At 37.4% G+C, this 20,714-nt stretch overlaps 1 protein-coding gene across 1 annotated transcript in view; it reads left to right on the top strand.

Moving 5' to 3' along the window:
* Positions 1-20,714, top strand: part of Ush2a (usherin) — a 606,255-nt gene that overhangs the window by 106,121 nt on the left and 479,420 nt on the right. The window contains exon 13 of the mRNA XM_090341196.1: positions 9,443-9,626. Coding sequence (XP_090197322.1) covers positions 9,443-9,626 — 184 coding nt within the window. The remainder of the gene's footprint in view (positions 1-9,442; positions 9,627-20,714) is intronic.

Raw genomic sequence — 20,714 nt, forward strand, 5'->3', positions numbered from 1 at the left:
TATATGTACTTTCATGTACATATATAAGTTATATATATTTATACAGATGGACACAGAGAGGAGAGAGAGAGAGAGAGAGAGAGAGAGAGAGAGAGAGAGAGAGAGAGAGAGAGAGAGAGAGAGAGAGAGAGAGAGAGAGAGAATGTTCTCAGTGAAGGCTAGTTCATTGCCCAGATAGTGGATGGTTTTCTTGGTGCTATGTCTGTATGTCAAAACAGCTTTAGGTGAGGTAATTGGCTATCAGCTAAGTGAAAGAGCAGGATTTGCCTGTCTAATTCATGCATAATCCTGTCTCATTTGATTCCTTCTTGAGATGGAAAGTTATCTGATAGATTATGAATCTTTCCTTTGGGGTTCTCACTGAAATAACCTCTTTGTCTTCAGCTCCATGCTCTTTTTTCCTACTCTGGCCTATGTCCCTTCTTTGTATATTTAACATAGTAACAAAAGAATCATTGTCCTGAAGCACTCCTTTATTTATAAGTGGGTAATCTGTGGATTCTGTGTTGCTTATCACTTTACTGGAATATGGGTGAGCCTTCAGGAGTTTTTAAGCTGACTTTATTTTCTGGTACTCTTTTTCTTCCAAGCACTGAAACTACCTTATTATTCTGCAAATGTCATGTAGAAAGCTGATTTTCATGTGTCTTCATGCTTTGTTTCATTCTCTTTTCATTCATCCTATTGCCAGCCACTTTTGTAAATGCATGCCATTCTCACAATAGCCAAGACTCATAGTAATTGTCAAGTATAGATTTAAGTCTTATAGAATTATAATAAAATAGGATGCAGTCTAGTTACTATTGGCAATGCTTTTAATTGCCATTGAATGAGTTTTTTTCCTTTTCAAACTGCCTGCAATTTTCTTGCTTTGGGGGTTGTTAATTGGAGATAAAAGTGTCTTGGGCCAGCCTGGGCTGGCTTTGAACCATGACCCTCAGATCTCAGCCTTGTGGGTAGCTAGGGTTATAGGTGTGACAACCCCCAGTGTCCAACTTTCAATGTACTCTGGTTCTTTGGAAAACATGCTCAGGCTTATATAGACTTCATGGATTATTTATTAATCACCTGGAAAAAAAGAAGTTTGTGTTTTAAGACATAATAAACATCTCAGTGTACTCACTTTTGTAAGTCCATGTCTCCACAGCAATAACTTTTTAACCTTTGTGATGACATGGAAGAAGGCACTGGATATCATTTGGTTTTCCCTTCCTATCAGGTCATTTCCTCAGTTCCCCTACTGCTCTCCTTATTACCTTCAGGCACTTCTCATCACATAGCCAAAGGGAACCTCTTCAACTTTTGCCAGGTCTTCATCCCTCCCCCTGAAAGCTTTCTACAGTTGATGGATCTTCATAATCACCTGGTTTGGAATAGCCACGAGAGCTCAGAGCGTATTGTTAACTTCCATAGTCTGGGTCTCGACTATGTGGATCATGGTTGTATAGTGGTCCTTCCAAACACAGGATGAATACCTCCAGAGCAGATGCTGCTAGAATGTTTATGGAATAATTGAGTCATCATACTAAAAGAATAATTTTAGAAGGCCTGCTCCTTATTTTTTGACCTGCTCCTTATTTTTGGCCTGGGCCTGTGGATGTTTATTTATACTTAAGGAGGATATAGTATTCTATCTTGCAAGGAGGCAAAACAAATGTGGCCTAAGCATCTGAATCATCTTGGGAAAATCAAGAAAACCTACGCATGCACATACATTCCTCCTCCATGGGACAAAGTGTCATTTAAGGTTTTTTTGGGGGGTGGTGAGGGGGTTATATCTACCTTCTTTTCACTTCAGAAAATTCCAGTTTGAATTTTGGTCTCAGGGTTTATAGTCTGGAACACGGAGAGACCAACATGTTTCTGAAGTATCTTTATCAGAAACAGATATTTTCTGGTAGCCATTTGGGCAGTCCACGTAACAAAACACACTGCTCTAACCCAAAGTTCTAGTTCTCTTTTTTCTACTTCACCCAACTGTCCTAAATCCCGTCCTACAAGGATTACTCTCCTAGATCACTGTCCTGCAGGGTGCAAGCATATGCGGTGTGTGTGTGTGTGTGTGTGTGTGTGTGTGTGTGTGTGTGTGTGTGTGTGTATGTGTGTTGGAATAGATGGTTATGAACATCTACCAGATGGTCAGTCAAAGGAATTCTGTGATTGCGTGGCTTAGACCCTCACACATAGATTTGTTTTCCACTTTCTTAAAAAGAAAAAAAAACATTATTAAGGAAGGTATGCATAATGAAATCTCATGTATTATTAACTTAACCTTACAAAGAATGTAGGAAGAATAGGCTTTATTCAACTAAAATTTATAGGCAATTTGTTAAAGCAGCAGTGCACGCTAGAAGGTACATTAGAGCCACATTGGTTTTAATATGCCATTCAATAACTAGAACAGAGGTTAAAAATGCTGCTTAACCCCCATTAAGTATTTTTAAAATGCTTTAATTTAAAATTATTTGGAGAGCGTGTACATATATGAATGTCCACATACCCACACTAATAAATAGTGCACTAAATATGTTTTCTGAGTTGCTTTTCTCAGGGCTGATGACCTCATAATGCTCAGTAGTTGCACTTAATCAGAGGCCAGGCCGGGGAAGGCAGCAAAGAATGTCAAGGCATTCTGAGCCATGACCCTCCCTTGTCCTTGAGAACTAGAAGAAGAGTGGGTTTATTGAGGACTCTGCAGCTTTAGAATAACATAGAGGCTAATTTATAAAGCAAACAGCTTCCAATGACATGTTTTGTACTAATAGGACTATGCTTCATGCTTCCCTCTGGTACTTACTTTTGCTTTTATTTTATAAGTCATACAGACTATTAGAATGTAAAGCAAAGTATCTGGTTTCATTAAGAACTATATTCTAGTGGTTAAGTAATATGCTCATAAATTAGAATTGCGCAAAGATTCTGCCAATGGAATTGGAATCAGATGACTGATATTCGATTAAAAATTCAGTGCATCAAAGTTGAGATCTGATTAGGCCACATGTCCTAGTGGTTGGTGAAACAACTTTCTAGGTTAATATGTCTTTCACAGACAGTACTGAGTGTCAGAATTGGAGCCACTTCCATGATAAAAGATCAAGAAAGAATTATACTATAGGAAATATTTGGGCCATAATCTTAAAAATATCTGGGGGCAACAAAAAGGCATATTGACAATATATCATTTAAACATTAATTTAAAATAATTCTATTTTCATACAAAATGGCCTGATAAAAGTTATATTGGTGATTGTTTATAGTATTAACTATTTTAGTGGGTCTGTCTATGTAATAGGGCTAGATTGTTTAAAACTTTAATACTCATTATGCATCTGTGATATAGAGACCATTTTCCCCTTATAGTAAAATAAAGAAAATATAATTAAATCTCATTTTCAGAGAGCCATCATCTATAAGTCCAGAAGAATCTGCACACAGAATCTGTTTTGTTTTTAAAGAATGAAAATGTTGTGTATATCTTAATGTTTGTCTTAAATATACTTTCAGTTGGTAGTAGGAATTGGGTTAGAATAGAGAGGTGTGCAATACAATCTTTACCCACTCAAACCTCACCCAACCTCCTGATTTTAGCTTACTGAATTAGGTCCTGGAGTGTCATGTTTGTTGTGAAAATCCAACTAATAGCCATGAACTAAAAATTACGAGTGACTGGGATACTAAAATGATCAGATAATGAATTGCTAAAGCAAACACTCCAGAAATGGAATGTTCCGCAAACTAAGCTGGAAAAATTTTAGAGATGATTGGCATAGCATTGAAGAGATATTTCAAAAGAACTGAAATGGAAAAGAGAACAGAATGTACTAGTTTTGCCATGGATTATGAATACATACCTATACATATATTCATTACAATCCCATTGTTTTCAGATCTGTCATTAATTATATTGTGTATTATTATTGGATTTATATCAAGTACTGTTATTTCTTATTATTGGACATGATTCTTAGGAAAAATGCTTATGAGATCCTTTGTGGCATATAGTCACATGAAGAGGAAAACTAAGCTTTTTTTTTTTTTATCAAACAGAAAAGTACAGCAGAAAGTTTGCTGTTTTGGTTTTGTGCCAATACCTGGGTTTGAACTAAGGGCCTGGGTGCTGTCCCAAGGCAGCATTCCGCCTCTTCACGCACAGCTTGACTTTCAGCTTCCTTGTGTGTGCAAGGGTTGGGTTGGATCAGTCGTTAGAGATAAGAGTCTTATAGGCTTTCCTGCCCAGACTAACTTGGAATATCCTTAGACCTCAGTTGCTTGAGTAACTAGGATCACAGCTGTGAACCACCTCCACCTGACAGCTTGCTAGATTTTGAGCATGTTATTATTTGTTCTACAAGCAACAGATACTTTAGAACAATGTTTTTCTTCTCTTGCTTTATTTTGTCTGTTGATAAGGCAAGGATGATAAATCACAGACTTATATTTACCGTTTTCTTCTTGAATGTTAGGGAGATCATCATTATCTTTAGATAATCATCCATCTATTCACTTATTCATTTCACTTATGTATCCAACGTTTGCTAAAAGTCTATTGAATAAATTAGTTTCACAAGAGACTATGGGGACTAAGATATATCACCCCAAATGCATTAAAGCTTCATAGTTATTAGGGAAGCATACCTCATGTAAGGTTAACATAATGTTAGAGGCCTGTAGTGATAATTGCAGCAGTAGTAATAAAGATATTGACAAGTTCTTGAAAGCTGGAGGATATAAAAATAGAGGCATCTATAATAGAGGAAAATGATTGCCTGAGCTGGGTGCCAGTGGCTTGCCCTTGCAATTCTAGCTGCTTAGGTGGGTGAGCTCCAGTGGATTGTGGTTCAAAGTCAACCACAGAAGTAAGTTTGGGAGACTCAAATTCCATAATAACCTGATATACTGGGGGTGTGGCTCTGGGTAAAGCATCAGCCAGGGAGGCAGGCAGAAGATCTTGGTTTCAAGGTCTGGGGACCTATTCAAAAATGTATAAAAAAAATTAAAAGGAACTATTCATGAAATCAGTGTTAGAACTATAGCCAAGAAGAAGAAACAAAACAAAAAGCACCTTGAAATATATAATTCAGTGGGAAAAATAATTAAATATTTAAAATTAAGTTATTTGAAGGAAGTTTCTGTTTGAGATAGATTCTATTAATATTTAGCCATTCGATGACAGTTGATCACTCTACATATAGTACATTGAGCACAATTTTATTTTAAAAGCTATAAATGAGTCAGTCACTGGTGGCTCACACCTGTAATCCTAGCTATTCAGGAGGCTGAGATCTGGGGACCTTGGTTCAAAGCCAGCTCAGACAGGGAAGTCCTTGAGACTTATATCTCCAATTAACCACCAGAAAACCAGAAGTGGCTCTTCGGTTCAAAGTGGCAAGGCGCAAGCCTTGAGCAAAAAGAGCTCCAGGACAGCCCCCAGTGTCTGAGTGCAAGCCACATGACTCCAAATAAGACAAACATAAATGAATACATTATTTTAATTTGAAAATGTCCTTTGTTGAGTTGTTCTTCATGTTTTTTTCAATATTGATTTGGAAACCTTTTACATTGCTTTCATGGTCTAGATGAGCCACAAATTCCTCCCCAGATACATCTCTTTATATGATGTCCATGTTCTGTCGTAAGGTGAGTTCTTTTAATGGCTTGTAATTAGAGCTTAGTTTCAGCATTGCCCTCCTTTTCTGAGTAAGGCCTAGAGGTTAAACTTTTTTTTTCCTTCTCCCATTTCAAGACTATGGCAAAGCCTACTTGTTGATGGTCCTCGAGAGGGACATTGCGTGGAAATGGGCTCCTCTTTTATGCTTAGGACAGGTATGGTGCTGTGAAAATAGCCACAACAGGAGATAATAGCAGCTGTCTTGCTAATAACTTGGAACCCTTTTGAGTTCTGTGAGAGGCTTTTGGATAAAGCAGTGCTGCTTTATGATGTGGGAGATGCTTCGCTTTAGCTCTATGACATATAGTCTCCTATATGAGAGAATATGTCCTTTGAATTCAGGAATTAGCTGAAAGAGAGGAAAAGAAGAAATGTTAGAAGGTTGCTGGGTGCTCAGTCTACTTGATCTACGAACATTGTCGTAATGACTGCTGAAGAATGCAGTACAAAAATTATTTAAAGGAAAAAATAAACCCTCAAAGTTCAGAGGTCACTTAACATAATACAGAGAGAGAGGTGTGGAATATGAAGTAGATGGAGCTAATGGAGAGAGATAAGAAATGTATGAAGGCAAAGAAGAAATTAAGGCCAGTTATCTTCAGCTACACTTCGTAGCTGCAGTTGAAGCAGGAGGGAAAAGAAAATGTTTTCTATAGTGAGGAGTCATAAAAGGAGTGGTAATGGTCTAGAATTAGGCACATTCAGGTAAGGCAAGAGGTAATCTTTGAGCAGGAAGTTACCTGAATCATTCTAATTAGACTTGCTTAAAAATAGGACAACTAAAATACAGGTGGGATTAACCTTTGTAATCAAGCTCCTGAGAGGAAGAGGGGAATTAACCTCCAGGCAAATTCCAGCACAATTTTTCCCTGAGAGATCTGCCTTCCTTTGCTCTTTACATACATGCTTTAACTTTTTTCCCCCTCTGCTTGCAACTCTGATTTTTTTTCTGTTGTTCTTTCCCTTTCAAAACTTGAACTATAGAATCTTCTGTACCAAAATGTACTTCCTTTGTATTTACAGATTTAACTAATAAATCATTTCTTTCAGAAGAAGTATCCTTAATTGGGCCAGAGTTCTCCATGACTGGGAGCTATGGCAGTAGGTCCAAATTAATTCTACTTCAAAGTATCTTTGCTAATGGGTAATTTGTCCAAATTGGAGGGTTGTTAGGACTTTCATGATGCTATCATCATGAACTGAAGGAGTTAGGTGCCTTCTCAGGAAGAAAAATACCAGGGTGCACAACCCATGCACTTGACTCTAACCTAGAAGCCCCGCAAATTTGTAACTTAGCTCACAGGATGGAGTGGTTACAAGAATACAACTTAGTTGGTACAGCCATCTCCTATTTCTGGAAGTATGCATACAAGGCGAATTGCTGTCAGAGGAGGGAAACAAGAGAATAACATAAAGTTGCTGTAAATTACTACAAAAATGAAGGTATCGATTAGCCCAGAACCTTGCTCTTTTCCCTTTTCCCCTTGTTGAACACAGCATTTTCAATGAGCTCTTCTTGAAGCTGTCTAAGAACATAGGTAGAGTACAGTAGAAGGAAAACATGTGGTGACTTTGAAACAATAGCTTTATTTTTTCAGCTAGAGCCTCAATTATGTTTGATAGTTTCCCAGTTCCTGTTTGTTTTCCCCTGTGGAATAGTTCCCACAGAATGGACCCTTTTTGTGGTCCAGCTCTTTCTCCTGAACATGGCTGATGTTTTATAGATTTTTCAGGTAGTCATATTCATGGGCTATAACTGTATTCTTTCAAGCATTTCTATGATCTCTCTCCAATCAGTTCAGAACAGTTCCTTGTAGCATTTTTGCATATATTTATATATGTATGTATATTGTATATATTTATATATGCCCACACACCTCACACAATAGGAAAGATCCATTTTTCCTTCACTTTTGATTCTATAACTGCTAACAGTCATCTTTATGAAAATTTGAACTTGCGTATATTTTTTTTGCCAGTCCTGGGCTTGAGCTCAGGGCGTGAGCACTGCCCTTGGACTTTCTCAAGGCTAGAGCTCTACCACTTGAGCCTCAGCACCACTTCCAGCTTTTTTTTTGTGGTACCGAGGAATCGAACCCGGGTCTTTGTGCATGCTAGGCAAGCACTCTACCACTAGGCCAAACTCCTGGCTGAACTTGCATATATTTTTAATTATTTTTTTTATTCCTTGCCTTTTGCTTCAAAAATGTGTATTTGGGAATTAATTTAAAATCTGTAAAGTGTGTGTGTGTGTGTGTGTGTGTGTGTGTGTGTGTGTGTGTGTAAGTATAGTTTTTGAGGGACTTACAGACTATTTGGTGATAATGTCTACTTTTATTAACTTATTTATGCTTGTAGAAAGTCTACTCTGAAAGCATTGTATGTGTGTTAGCAGACTCGTCAATTATGAAGACACTGGTTATAATTTTTATGAGAACTTAAGGAAATAAGTGAGGTACCCCTACTTATTTCATAGATCTGAGCTAAGATGAATAGATTGAAACAATTCAGGCAGACAAAACAGCCCGATAGGTATTTAAGTGTCAAACTCATGAAGAAGGGGCTGCATTTGCTGGGCATGGTGGCTCATGCCAGTAATCCTAGCTACTCAGAAGGCTGAAATCTGAGGCTCACAGTTCAAACCAACCAAAGCAATTCAAAACTGAGAAATTCTTATCATAAATTAACCACTAGAAAATGGGAATTGGGGCTGTGGCTCAAGGGTAGGGTGGTAGCCTTGAGCTGAAGAGTTCAGGGACAGTGCCCAGGCCAGAGTTCAAGCTCCATAACTTCCCCCAAAAAAGAAGGGCTGCATTGGACTGAGCACTGATATAAAGTTACAGCTGGGACTCAGAAGCTGTGTCAGATAATTGAATTGCTTTTACAAAAGAAAATCAGAACGTATCAAATAGTTTTAAGAAGAATGAGACATTAAAACTACAGTTTGAAAGGTGGTTCCAGATATACTATGAATAGTAGATGCCGTAGGGACCCCAGAGCCAACTGTGGAAGAAATGGGGTTCCTTTCATGTTGAATGGCCTACATTTCTTAATTCTGTGATTTTTAGGAATGATTTTTTAACCTGTGGTTGTCTGATCTTCATAATGGACACAGTGTTTTCCTTATCTGCGTTGCTTTGAGCCCTAAAGGAGATTGTGAATTCCCTACTCTAGTGTTGATTCTCAGGATTAAAACATTAACTAGGGGGAGGGGAGTGGGAAAATAGAAGATTTTAAATTCTTACAAGACCATGTCTATTAGAATTGGAAATGGGAAAAATACAGAGTGTGGAAAGTGGAAGATTCAAGAAGGATACATGGTTACATTTGACAATGATACTGTTAACACAATATTTAAGTATCAGAACAGAGCACATGAACTGTTATTTTACCGAAAAAAAAAGACTCCTTGTTAATTCAAATGCAACTGGTAACACTGTATATGCATTACTTCATTCTCAAATATGCTTCCATGATACAAAGAAAGCAATGTAATAGATATTTGCCTCCATGGACATAATATAAGGACAAGAACCCATTTTCAGTTGAAAGATAACCGAAGTAGGTTTTAAGCACACAGACTTTTTGAAACCTGGGAGATTCCAAAGTGAAATATCCCTTTGTTTTCTTGGGTTATGGTTAACACATTCATAAAGAACAGCAATACCCCCTTTCCATTGCAAAGGGCTTCACTATGTAATCAAAAGGTTCTTTTTCAGAGATAATGTAGAGTTCCTAAAACATATGTAACATGCTTTATATCTTTGATTCCAGGATTTTATGTTTCTCCAGGCAACGCTAGTGGTTGTATTCCATGTTCATGCCATATACGTGGTGCCGTCAGTCCTATCTGTAACAGCCTGACGGGCCAGTGCACTTGCCAAGACAGATCTGCTGGAGGGAAAAACTGTGACCAATGTGAGGACCAGTACTTCGGGTTTGATCAACAGACTGGAAGGTAAATTTCTAAGACTGAATAAGCTATAGATATATAGATAGATAGATACACATATATATTTGTTATACATGTATATGTATACAATTATTTTTCATTTTATTCAATATGAATATATGTATATAACACATGCATTTATGTATAAATATAATGTATATAGTATATAAGTATACATGAACATGTATAAACATACATGTTAATGTACTATATGGTATTTATATACTCTATATGTTATATGTACAAGAATGTTTATTCTTTATTACATTTGTTTATTTTTATTTAATATTTATTTGCAAGTATTTTAAATCACAGTAATTTTTTTGTTGTCATAAAGCAACTTCTATTACAAAATGTTCCCTTTGTCCACATATTTTGGATTCTTTGACATCTTATCTGTTGAACATAATTGTGACTTTTCAGTGTTTTCTAAAGTGAATATTATATCCTACATGCAGAATAGAGTCTGAGAAAAAACAATGAGGAAAAAATCTTTTAATTTAAAAATCGTATCATGTGTATGTAGAGAAAGACAGGAAAGCAGATATTGTGGAACAAAATGCACACACAAAAAAAATAAATAATGGATATATCAGTTGGCCTATCTGCTTTGATCTTCCTCCTTCTGGGCTTACAACTTATTTGTTATTTTTTGGAACTATTTTTCCCTTGCTTTTCTAATTTAGATGTAAGTACACACAGATGAGAAGACTAATTTTGCATTTCATGGTATGATTCTTTGTTTAGTAGTAGTAACATACATTCTAGGAAATCATTTCATATTTCAAAGCAACACTCTTTTATGTTCATTGCTACATCCTAAAGATGTGTTATGATGTTAGTTGTTAGAAGGTAGAGCCATGGGAGTGGTGGAGTTATGAGCTGAGCTAGAGCTCAGACTCTCGGTACCTTAGAGTTTCTATTTCTAAGCAACTAGTATGATACACTGACATGCCATAATATCTGACACTTGCCTGGTTTGCTTTGCTCAGTATATGTGTATATGCTCCAATAAAATTTCAGGGATTAGGATTATCTGGGTTCTTTTATTTATGTCAGTTTAAAAATTAGGTAAGTTTTGTGTTAGGGATCTAACATAGAGCTTCATAGATACAGGCACTCTACCACTGAACCCTACCCCTAATCCTGCCTGGCCTTTGGCCCATATAATTTTCATCACGACTCCTATTAGTGTGTGACCAGGATGACAGCGTCATTGTAGTGAAAGAACTCAAACTGCTTTACTTTTTGACTTTCTTTTAAAAGATAATTTGACTAAAAAAATCAGGGGTGTTATGGAACATATTTGTTAAAATAATTGTGGTTCTCAGTAGATAAATGTATCAAGAAGATATGGTCCTTATACACAATGGAATTTTATGCTGCCATCAGAAAGTATGGCATCACCTCATTTGTAAGGAAATGGAAAGACTTGGAAAAAATCATAATAAGTGAAGTAATCCAGACCCAAACGAACATAGGCTCAATGGTTTCCCTCATTTGTAAAAATTAGTATACATAGAGGATCACACTAGCTCAAAACTATGCACATAAGGTCAAATAGGATGAGAGTAAATGCAATAAACTCTAGGATATGGAAACAACAAAAAATAATTGGGGTTCTCATTAAATATGTGCAAATCCATGATTCTTCACTTCTGTTACCATAATGCCTTTATCTTGGGAATCCCAAAGCATTAACTTCTCTTTTCTAACTCATTCGGAATGGCAACAGGAAGCCCCTGGTGTGGTAAATATTAAATAGAGAGAAGTCATAGGATTTGGGCAGTATCAAAAAAAAAATCCATATCACCATCTTGGAATTTTGGGACCGATTGTTTTCACTCCTGGCCAAGTCTGTCTTTAAAAGTCTTTAAATCTTTTCCATCATTCTGACCACACTTATCAATAGATGAAGGCCTTCCAAAACTGATGAATGCTCATGTGACACCTGAACACGCCAGTGATGGCTTTTGTGATCATCTCTCTCTTCATTCTGTTCTACTGATCCTCATTATTATTGTTATCAAAGTTACCTCCTCAAAGCTGTTCATTGAGCAAGTTAATTAAATCATTCTTTTTTAAAAATTATTTTTCACCTAAACTCTTAAATGAAACCTTACTTTCTTCCCCACACCACTTTCTGTCCTTTCCCAGTGTTCTTAAATTCCAAGCCAGCCTTTGCTGCACATTGTTTCTCTCCCACTTTCTACCCATCTCAGTCCTCAGCTTCATTTAATCAGGACCAGGAACTGCTTTCAGAATAGTGTTCTGCCATCTATCACTCAGCAGCAGGCCTGGCTAACATGTGAGTTGGACTTCCTCTGTTAAATTGTGGATTGCGGTGTTAACCTAAATTGATGAGAAATAAAGAGAGCCAGAAAAGGCAGTGTGAGCTACGTTATTTGAAAGTACTAAGGTTAACACTAAGAAAATAAAATTCATTCAAATAAAAGACTCCATCTTGTCCTTGATATGGATTCTAGGAATCAAACTGTGAAAATCTGTATAGATTAAAAGAAAAAGAAACAAAATTATTCAGAGGAAGTGGTTTCAAGTGAAGAGATTCACAAGTTTTGTATAAAGTTGGATATCTGTCCATATCAACTAGCTTATAGGTATATTTTTAAAACTTTTTATTAATATATGTAAAAAAAAACATGTTTCATTATGACAGCTTCAAACACAAGTGTAAAGTATACTTTATTCATTATCTTCTCTTGTCTTGTTTTATACTGATCCAGAAAAGAGAGTACTTTCTTAGAATTATAAATTATCCTTTGAAATGATAATTAGGACATCAGTTCTTCACTAGCCCCCAACTTCCTTCCTTTAAAAAAACAATACCAGATTTTTTTCTTGGTCTTCTAGTCAGCCCTATTCTTAATTTCACTGTCTTCTCTTCCTAGTCTGGCGGTGGGGGAACACTTGATTCTGGGTCAATCTATTTTCATTCTGACGCCTTGCAATGACCAGGCTGTTTTGAAAATGTCTTTTTTTGCTGCTTCCTGAGTGTCTTCCAGCCTGTGCTGACTGGAAGCACAACTTTATTATAGGTTTTCTTCATTTTCCCACCTCCTTGGAACTGTTGCCAATCACGTCCATTTCAATTTCCTGCTCTTGTATAGTATCTAGGCCTCTGTTTCACTTGAGAACTAAATATATAACTTTAAATTATGTTCTATTTCCAATCTGTCTGCATTTTCTACTTCCTTAGGAGTGTGTGTGTGTGTGTGTGTGTGTGTGTGTGTGTGTGTGTATGAGTGTGTACCAGCACTGAGGCCTGAATTCTGAGCTTCTTGCTCTTAATTAGCGTTTCCCTCAACACTAGCACTGTAGCAGTTGAGCCATACAGCCACTTCCCGCATTTTGTTGGTTAGTTGGCACTAAGGGTCTCTTGAGTTTCTCTGCTCTGGTTGATCCTCAGATCTCAGGCTCCTGAATAGCTAGGATTACAGTTGTGAGCTACTAGTGCCTGGCTACACTCTTAATTATTGTTTTAACTAGTCTTTAGTAGAAAATATTGTATATTTTTAATTCTATTTATTTTTTGCTTAAACTAGCCCATGGCCAGATCCTGATATGATTCTCTAGTGTTTTTTTTTCTTCTTGTTTTTCTCTTCATTTTCCTACTCTGAGCCTTATTCCATCACATCAGAGATTTTAAGTTAAATCTCTCTTCATTAACAGTCAATTATCCTAGTCTTCATTGGCCCTGGGATCTCTTTTCCTGGCTCTGTCTCGCTTAGGAGCCCTGCAAGCTATTGTCTAAGCTCTTACTCTTTTACTGACTATTATTTTTAAAGTTTTTCTTTTCTCGCTGATTAATTTTCTTTCCTTCTCATTTGTTCTTCAGCCATCACACATCTTACATAGATAAGCTGAGCCTACAAAATGTACACAGCCAAGAGCCAAGAACCAGATGGTTTCTTTCCTCCCTTCCTATTTGGAGGTGATGGGATAGAACCTAGGGTTTTGTGTGTGTTAGCCAAATGTTCTACCTTGTTCCACCTTGCCAATTCACCCAGTGGGTACTTAAAATTCTCATCCAAGTCAAGGAAGGCAATAACAAGCTATCAAGGATAAACACGAGTTTAGGAAAAGAGAAATAAGAGCACAATATTTCACTTCTGGGAATGAGGACACTTCAGTGCTGCTTTCAGAGTGGGTCTTCCGTAGACCCCTTGAAGAGGAGGTTCCATCTCCTGTAGTAGTGAGGCTGTGTCATAAGGTGGGACCCATCAAATGTAAATGAAAGCAGAGACATTGGATAGGTGTGAATAGGCAAGTAGAAAGCCAGTACTCTCGCTATATACCAGTAGTTCAGGCCTTGCAGTCCTAGCTACTCAGGAGGCTAAGAGTTAAGGATTATAGTTCAAAACCAGCCTAAATAAGAATGTTTGTGAAACTCCTACCTCCAATTAAATCATAGAAAAAAAAAACAGAAATGGTACTGTGGTTCAAGTGATAGAGTGCTAGCCTTCAGCAAAAGGAGCTCAGGGACAGCACCCAGGCAAAGATCTGAAGCCTCAGGACTGGTTGAAGAAAAATAGAGAAGGGGGGAAAGGGAGTGGAAGGAAGGAAGGAAGGAAGGAAGGAAGGAAGGAAGGAAGGAAGGAAGGAGGAAAGGATTTTAAAACACAGTACTCTGAAATTTACTATCAGAGTTTACTAGGACAACCATCCTAAGAAAACCCTAAGATCGAGAGGGAGCAAGAACGACTCTTACTGTCTGTAACCAAGCACTGTCTTGCCTTTAGTGTACAAGACTAAATAGGCCTGAGTAAAGGAGAAAAGGAGGTGAGCTATGGAGAACTTCTTGGTATGAAAAAGGAAGATACCATGGTCAATAGCTGTTTCTGAGTTTTAAAGTTGCTTATTTGTACTCATTCTGTCCTTAATGTTGTCAACATAAAATGAATTCTTTTTGACATTACATTTATTTGAATCTCCTCAAAAAACAAAGTCTTGCGCCCTGCCATTCTATCTCAATGAAAGGGTTGTACACCTTCAAATGCCCTTTGAAGTTCAAATTACTCTTGTTGAGTGGACTCAGTACATTCTCCCATTCCCTAGGATTGACTCTGATATTGAATATAACAGAACCCATAGGCTTCCATGGGAAAGAGCAATGGAAGATAAGAGCCACCGTGTAAAACAATGATCCTCTGAAAGGGATAGAAAGAATAAAGCTCCTCATGATTATATGGGGGCCCAAAGAGCTAAGCTGGATTTGTTTCTTATTAAATCAATCATAGGGAAAGACTGTGGTTTGAGTTGACCCCTTTGTCTCACTGGTGAATTCTGCTGTCTCTTTTCCCTTTAATGTAGATTGTTAGAGAGAAGTTCCTCCAATAGAGATAAGGACATAGTAAAAATATTGGAACATGTGACAATGGGAATGGTTTGAGTATATGTATACTCATTCCCCAGGAGAGTAAAAAAGTATATTCTTTTATTATGATTTCTAGGCCCCATTTTTGAATGATAACATCCTTCAATGTCTTTGTTAATTTCTGGAATTGTGTACACACACACACACACACACACACACACACACACACACACAACACACACACACTAACACTGGCTATCTTGAAAAGGGAAACAAAAAAGATGGCTAAAATACATTCGATTCTATCTAACATAAGACCTTTCTGATGCTTGAAGGAAAAAAATTCACTCATAATCTAAACATATCATGACAAAAAGTGCAGGAAAACAGCTGTTATGATATGAAATATATTTTTAAAAGTCAGTTTAATATCCTTTAAGCTCTATGTACTGTAGTAGATATTTGGAAATATATAGATTCCAAAGTATATTATTGATTATAATTTGTTGTTAAACTAAGACAAGGTAAAAAGTATCAATTTTTTGGAGGGTGGGTTAAAATCTTGATATGTAACCTGGGCTGTCTTTGAACTCTCAATCCTAAGAATTTATTTGCCAAGCAAAGAGTAGTTGAATGTATTATTCTATTTTGGGGGGATAGTGTCTTGACATGTAGCCAGCCTGGATTTGAACTCCAGTCTTCTCACTTTACCTTCCCAAGTGCTGAGATTATAGCTGCCAAATTTCTTAATCCTAACTCTAACCTTAACCCCTAACCCCTATCCCTAACCCCTAACCCTAACCCTAAACCCAACCCTAACTCTTGCCTTTCTTAGTGACTTTTCTGTATTCAGGGACTATACAGTCATTCCATGAAGTTCATTCATATCCTTTTCCTTCTTTGCTTCCTCTTTATTGTACATAACATTGTGTTTTTTTTCTTGGTTTATTTCCCACACTTTCTTAATGCTCCCAAGAGCAAAATAAATAATGACTCAAAAGTCCTAGCAACAATAATAAAAGCATGCCAACCTTGAAACAATAACTTCCCATGACCAATAGAGAAAAGTTTTTGCCTGTATCCTTTCAAGTGGCTCATTTTTTAAAAGTCACTGATGGAGGGTAGGAGGAAAGGAGCATGTATTTGAAAAAGCAGATTCAAGTGCAAACATGACTCCTTATGCTTCTGACACATAAAGCAAACATTATATTAATCAGTATTGAAAACAATGAAGCCAAAAACTTCTGCCCACAAAGAAATAAATAAGGCAAAAAAAAGTATGTTGTACTTATCTAACTTAAAAACAATGAGACAAAAACGAGCTACATTCAATTTGTCTCAGACCTATATTTGACACAGTACACTTCCTGCGGTTCTCCTCAAGTTGACCTGTAACTCACTCCTCTTTCCCACAGCCACCAAGAATCCTCTAGTTCCTATGGTCTCCATATTTTTATTGTGATTTTCTTTGCTAGGGCTATCTTGCTGACTGGACTTTCTTGCTCAGTCAGCTAGCACTATACACTCTACCCCTGGAACCAAATCTCAAGCCTCACGTTTTGCTGGTTATTTTGGGAATGGAGTCTCACGAACTTACTGCCTGGGTTGACTTCAAAATGTAATCCTCCAGATCTCAGCCTCCCCCAAAATTTAAGACTATAGCACTGAGCCACAAAAACTAGTCACTCCATTCTACTTCCATGCCTATATATTACAAGCCCAACAAGTTTTTTTTTGTTGTTTGAGGGGCGGGGGGCTAAAATGAACCCGTCCATTATTTAGAGTTTTCCTTGCTCTAAGCATTAAAGAACTAAGATTTCCCATAAATTATCAGTCAAGAGTATTTGTTGCCAGTTCTGGGATTTGAATTCAGAGCCTTGGCCTTGGTAAGGAGGCACTCTACCACTTGAACAACACCCTGAGGTCTTTTAACTTTCACTTATTTTTCACAAAAGTGTCCTATTCTTTTGGAAACCAGGGCTAGCCTAAGATTGCATTCCCCCTACCAATGTCTCCTATGTTACAGATATGACAGGCAAGCATGACTCCACCTGGATTATTAGTTGAAGATGCTCTCACTAATTTTTACTGGGGCTAACTCTGATCTGTGATCCTCCAGACCTCTTCCTCTTGGGTAGTTGTGTTCACAGGTGTTAGCCATTACCTCTGGCCTCACTATTGGCTGCCACTCAGGGATCTAAAGGTTGAAGTTTCTAAAATATAAATTCTATGTCAGAATTATTCTTTTTTGGTGTGGGGGTGGTTACTGAAGATATTCTCCATTTGAACATTGAGTTAGAGATTTGGCCTGGCAATCTTCTCACATGCTTCTTTCCAATTGATCTTGATTGGCCTTTTCTTTGAGAACCAGATCAATGACTTCAAAGGAAAGCAGACAACTTTCCTGTCAGCGGATCTCCTTTTATGGTGTCACAATGGAAAATGTGAGTGGTGTGCTTCATAGATTCATGCTTCTCTGTGACTCTTTGTTAGACAGCTGACTGTCACATAGGTGACAGAGATAAATGGGCCTCAAGTTGTCTCATCATCTATCATTCCAGCCTGGGCTTGCTCACAAGTGGGTGGCAAGGTTTCAGGAAAGAGAGCAAAAGTATGCACTGACACCTGAAGCCTGTGCTTGGAACCAACATACTGTACTTTTGCCTTATTCTCTTTGTCACAGCAAGTCGGAAGGCCATCCAATACTAAGCAGGAAATGGGTTCCATCTTACAGGAAGGCACTGTACAATTAGTTGTGAAGGGCTTGTGTAGTGAGAAAAACAACCGTAGTCATTTTCACACTTCCTCATGGCCAGCAAACTCTAGATTTTCATATACAGATTGCCTATGATCTCCAGGGAACATCAGGATTATATAGGAGTAGGCCTGTACTCAGCGTGATGTGACCGGGAATGGAAGGCGTGGGGCATTAACTCATCTCAGTTCCAATTCTACCTCTTGCTGGATCAGGTATATTAGCTTCCTATTGCTGATGTCATAAATTTCCACAAATTTAGTGACTTAAAACAACATGAATTTATTATCTTATAACACTGGAGGTCAGAGGTCCTAAATTAGTTTTACTAGGATAAAACCAGGGTGTCAGCAGGACAACTGTGTTTCTTCTTGATACTGTAGAGGAAAAGAAAAAAACAGACTTTCATTTTAGATTTCCTACCTTTGACAGTCCCCCTACATCTTTAACTCATTGCTTTTCTTCCAAACCAGCTGTTGGATACTTTCTCTGTTCTCTAACCTCTCCTATATCCTTCCATGTTTTCTGTTTGTTTTCCTTTTGTCACGACCTTTGTGATAATATTGGCCATTCTTAGATAGTCCAATTTAATCTTTCCCTCTCAAATCATTAACATATAGAGCAAAGGGTTTTTGCCAAATAATAGAATAACATACTCATGAATTCTAGAAATGAGGATATGGGCAGAGCGGAGGCCATAATTTAGCTGGCCATAGGAGAATTCAGACAATAAGTTTGGGGGGCAAGTTCAAACCTGGCCTGCTACCTATTCTTATAAATAAAGTTTTATTGGGATACAGCAATGTTCATTCTTTGCATATTGGAAAAAAGAATAGAGGAATACAGAAGAGTACAAATTGCACACAAAGTCTGAAATATTTCCTGACTGGCTCTTTTATAGAAAAAAATCATAGACCTTCCATAAGTAGATACACCGTCTCCTCGGGTTAGTAGTTTAATCTCAGTAAGAATTGCAGAATTATCACTGTATAGAGGAATTAAGATTTCTCTGCATAAATTATATTTTTAGAATAGTTGGTACATGGTCATTCCAGGTCTGCTCAAACACATGGGATTACAAAAGATTCCTCTATCTCATCAAGTGGCACAGAGTTATTTTCAGCCTGAAATCTGAATCTCCAGTGTATTCTTCCTGTGAACTCCTTGCCCAGTCTTATGTCTGACTCTAGGACTTAGAGAATGAACGTGATCTCTCATTTACTTGAAAGCACTTTAAGAATTTGAATCTTAGCTGGGTGCCTGTGGTTCATACCTGTAATTCTAGCTACTTAAAAGGCTGAGATTTGTGAATCAGAGTTCAAAGCCAGCCTTGGTAGAAAAGTCCCTGTGAGGCTCTTATCTCCATGTAACTACTTAAAAACTGGAAGTAGAACTATGGCTTAAAGTGGTAGAGTGCTAGCCATAAGCAAAAGGTATCAGGGACAGCACCTAAGCTCTAAGTTCAAGGACACTACAAATCAGAAAAAAAAAGAAAATAATTTGAATCTGCTATCTTATCTCACAGCAATGTGTATGATTATGTGGAAAATCAGTAGAGTCAGTAAAGATGGGCATCTCAGATAAAGAATCTTGATAAACAAACTTAAGCACTAGTCAGCAGGGTAGCTAAGTTCTTTGAATCCATTGCATGCATTCAAGACACTCACTGCCTTGGCCAGTTTTGATGATTCCCGTATTCATGCTAGGAAAGCTTCATGGAAGAGATTGGATTGAAAATAGCTCCTTTCTAAACAGGACTATACAACTTGCACTCCATTCCTTTATTTCTGTGAGCACTGCTGGCTTTCAGCACACACCAAGGAGACTGACTAAGCCTTAAATCCTTCTGCTATAGATCTGATTCCACCTCTAAGAAACCAGCAAATGCAGATGCTATTTGTATGGTGTGAGAAAAGAAGAACAATAAGCTCTTGACATCCATACCACCAGAGGATCTACCCTCCTTCAGAGGAAAGCCAGGGCAACAGCATTACTTCCCAGAATTCACAGTGACCTTCCTGTACACAAGGAAATAATGGAGCCAACATCGCAAGTCTTAAGGAATCTGAAATTACCCCAGGGGACAAAAACTTATGCCAGTAGGAAAGAGTACGAAGAGTTAAATTCTCATTAGACCTATAATCCAAGTTTGAATTTATCTCTAGCATTCTAAGTTTTCCTTGAGGCTTCATTCACTATAAATCATTTTACTTTCTAGTTGCCAAATTAGGGACTAAATGGCACAAATTGTACCCAATTATTGTTATTTTTTAATTTGTTAGGACTGGGGTTTGAACTCAGAGCTTTCCACTCTAACTTAACTTTTCTCCTCAAGGCTGGAGCTGTACCACTTGTGCCATGCCTCTAGTTCCAGCTTTTCTCTGGTTCATTGGAGAGAAGAGTCTTAGATTTGTAGACAATATCACAGAGATAAGCCACCAGCACTCACAGACTCTTTTCCCTTCACTCATTGCTTCAGCAATTTGAGATATCTTCTCCTTTTGTTTTTCTTTTGTTTTCTTTTTTTTTTAAATTGAATGAGGTCTTCATTCTTTTGTCAGCTGTTTAGGAATAATTATATGCTATTACAGTTTTTGTATCATCTTATCCTATCATTATTATTTCTCAAACATTTCTTCTCTTTCCCCTTTTATATGTGTCACACCTTAGCATTGTCCTAACACGGCAACATATAACTCTATATTTCATTTATTCATTCACTATTCCACAATCTGAATATTCCAACATCCTCAATTGCTTATATCTTCACCAGAAGTCTTTCAACTTTTGAATTATTTTCAAAAGTTTGAAATACTTACAAATGCATAGGAAGATATTTTGAGGATGAGACTCAGCTCCAAGCATAAAATTTGTTTTTTATAAAAAGATAAATACACACACATGTACACACACACACACACACACACACACACACACACACAAAGTGATTTTAGTATACCTTCATTTTGACTATGACCCATTTCTGGAAGATCAGGTGTGGGAT

This window comes from Megascapheus bottae, chromosome 10 (assembly GCF_031878675.1).
Source record: "Megascapheus bottae isolate mThoBot1 chromosome 10, mThoBot2.hap1, whole genome shotgun sequence".
NCBI classification, from domain to species: Eukaryota; Metazoa; Chordata; class Mammalia; order Rodentia; family Geomyidae; genus Megascapheus; species Megascapheus bottae.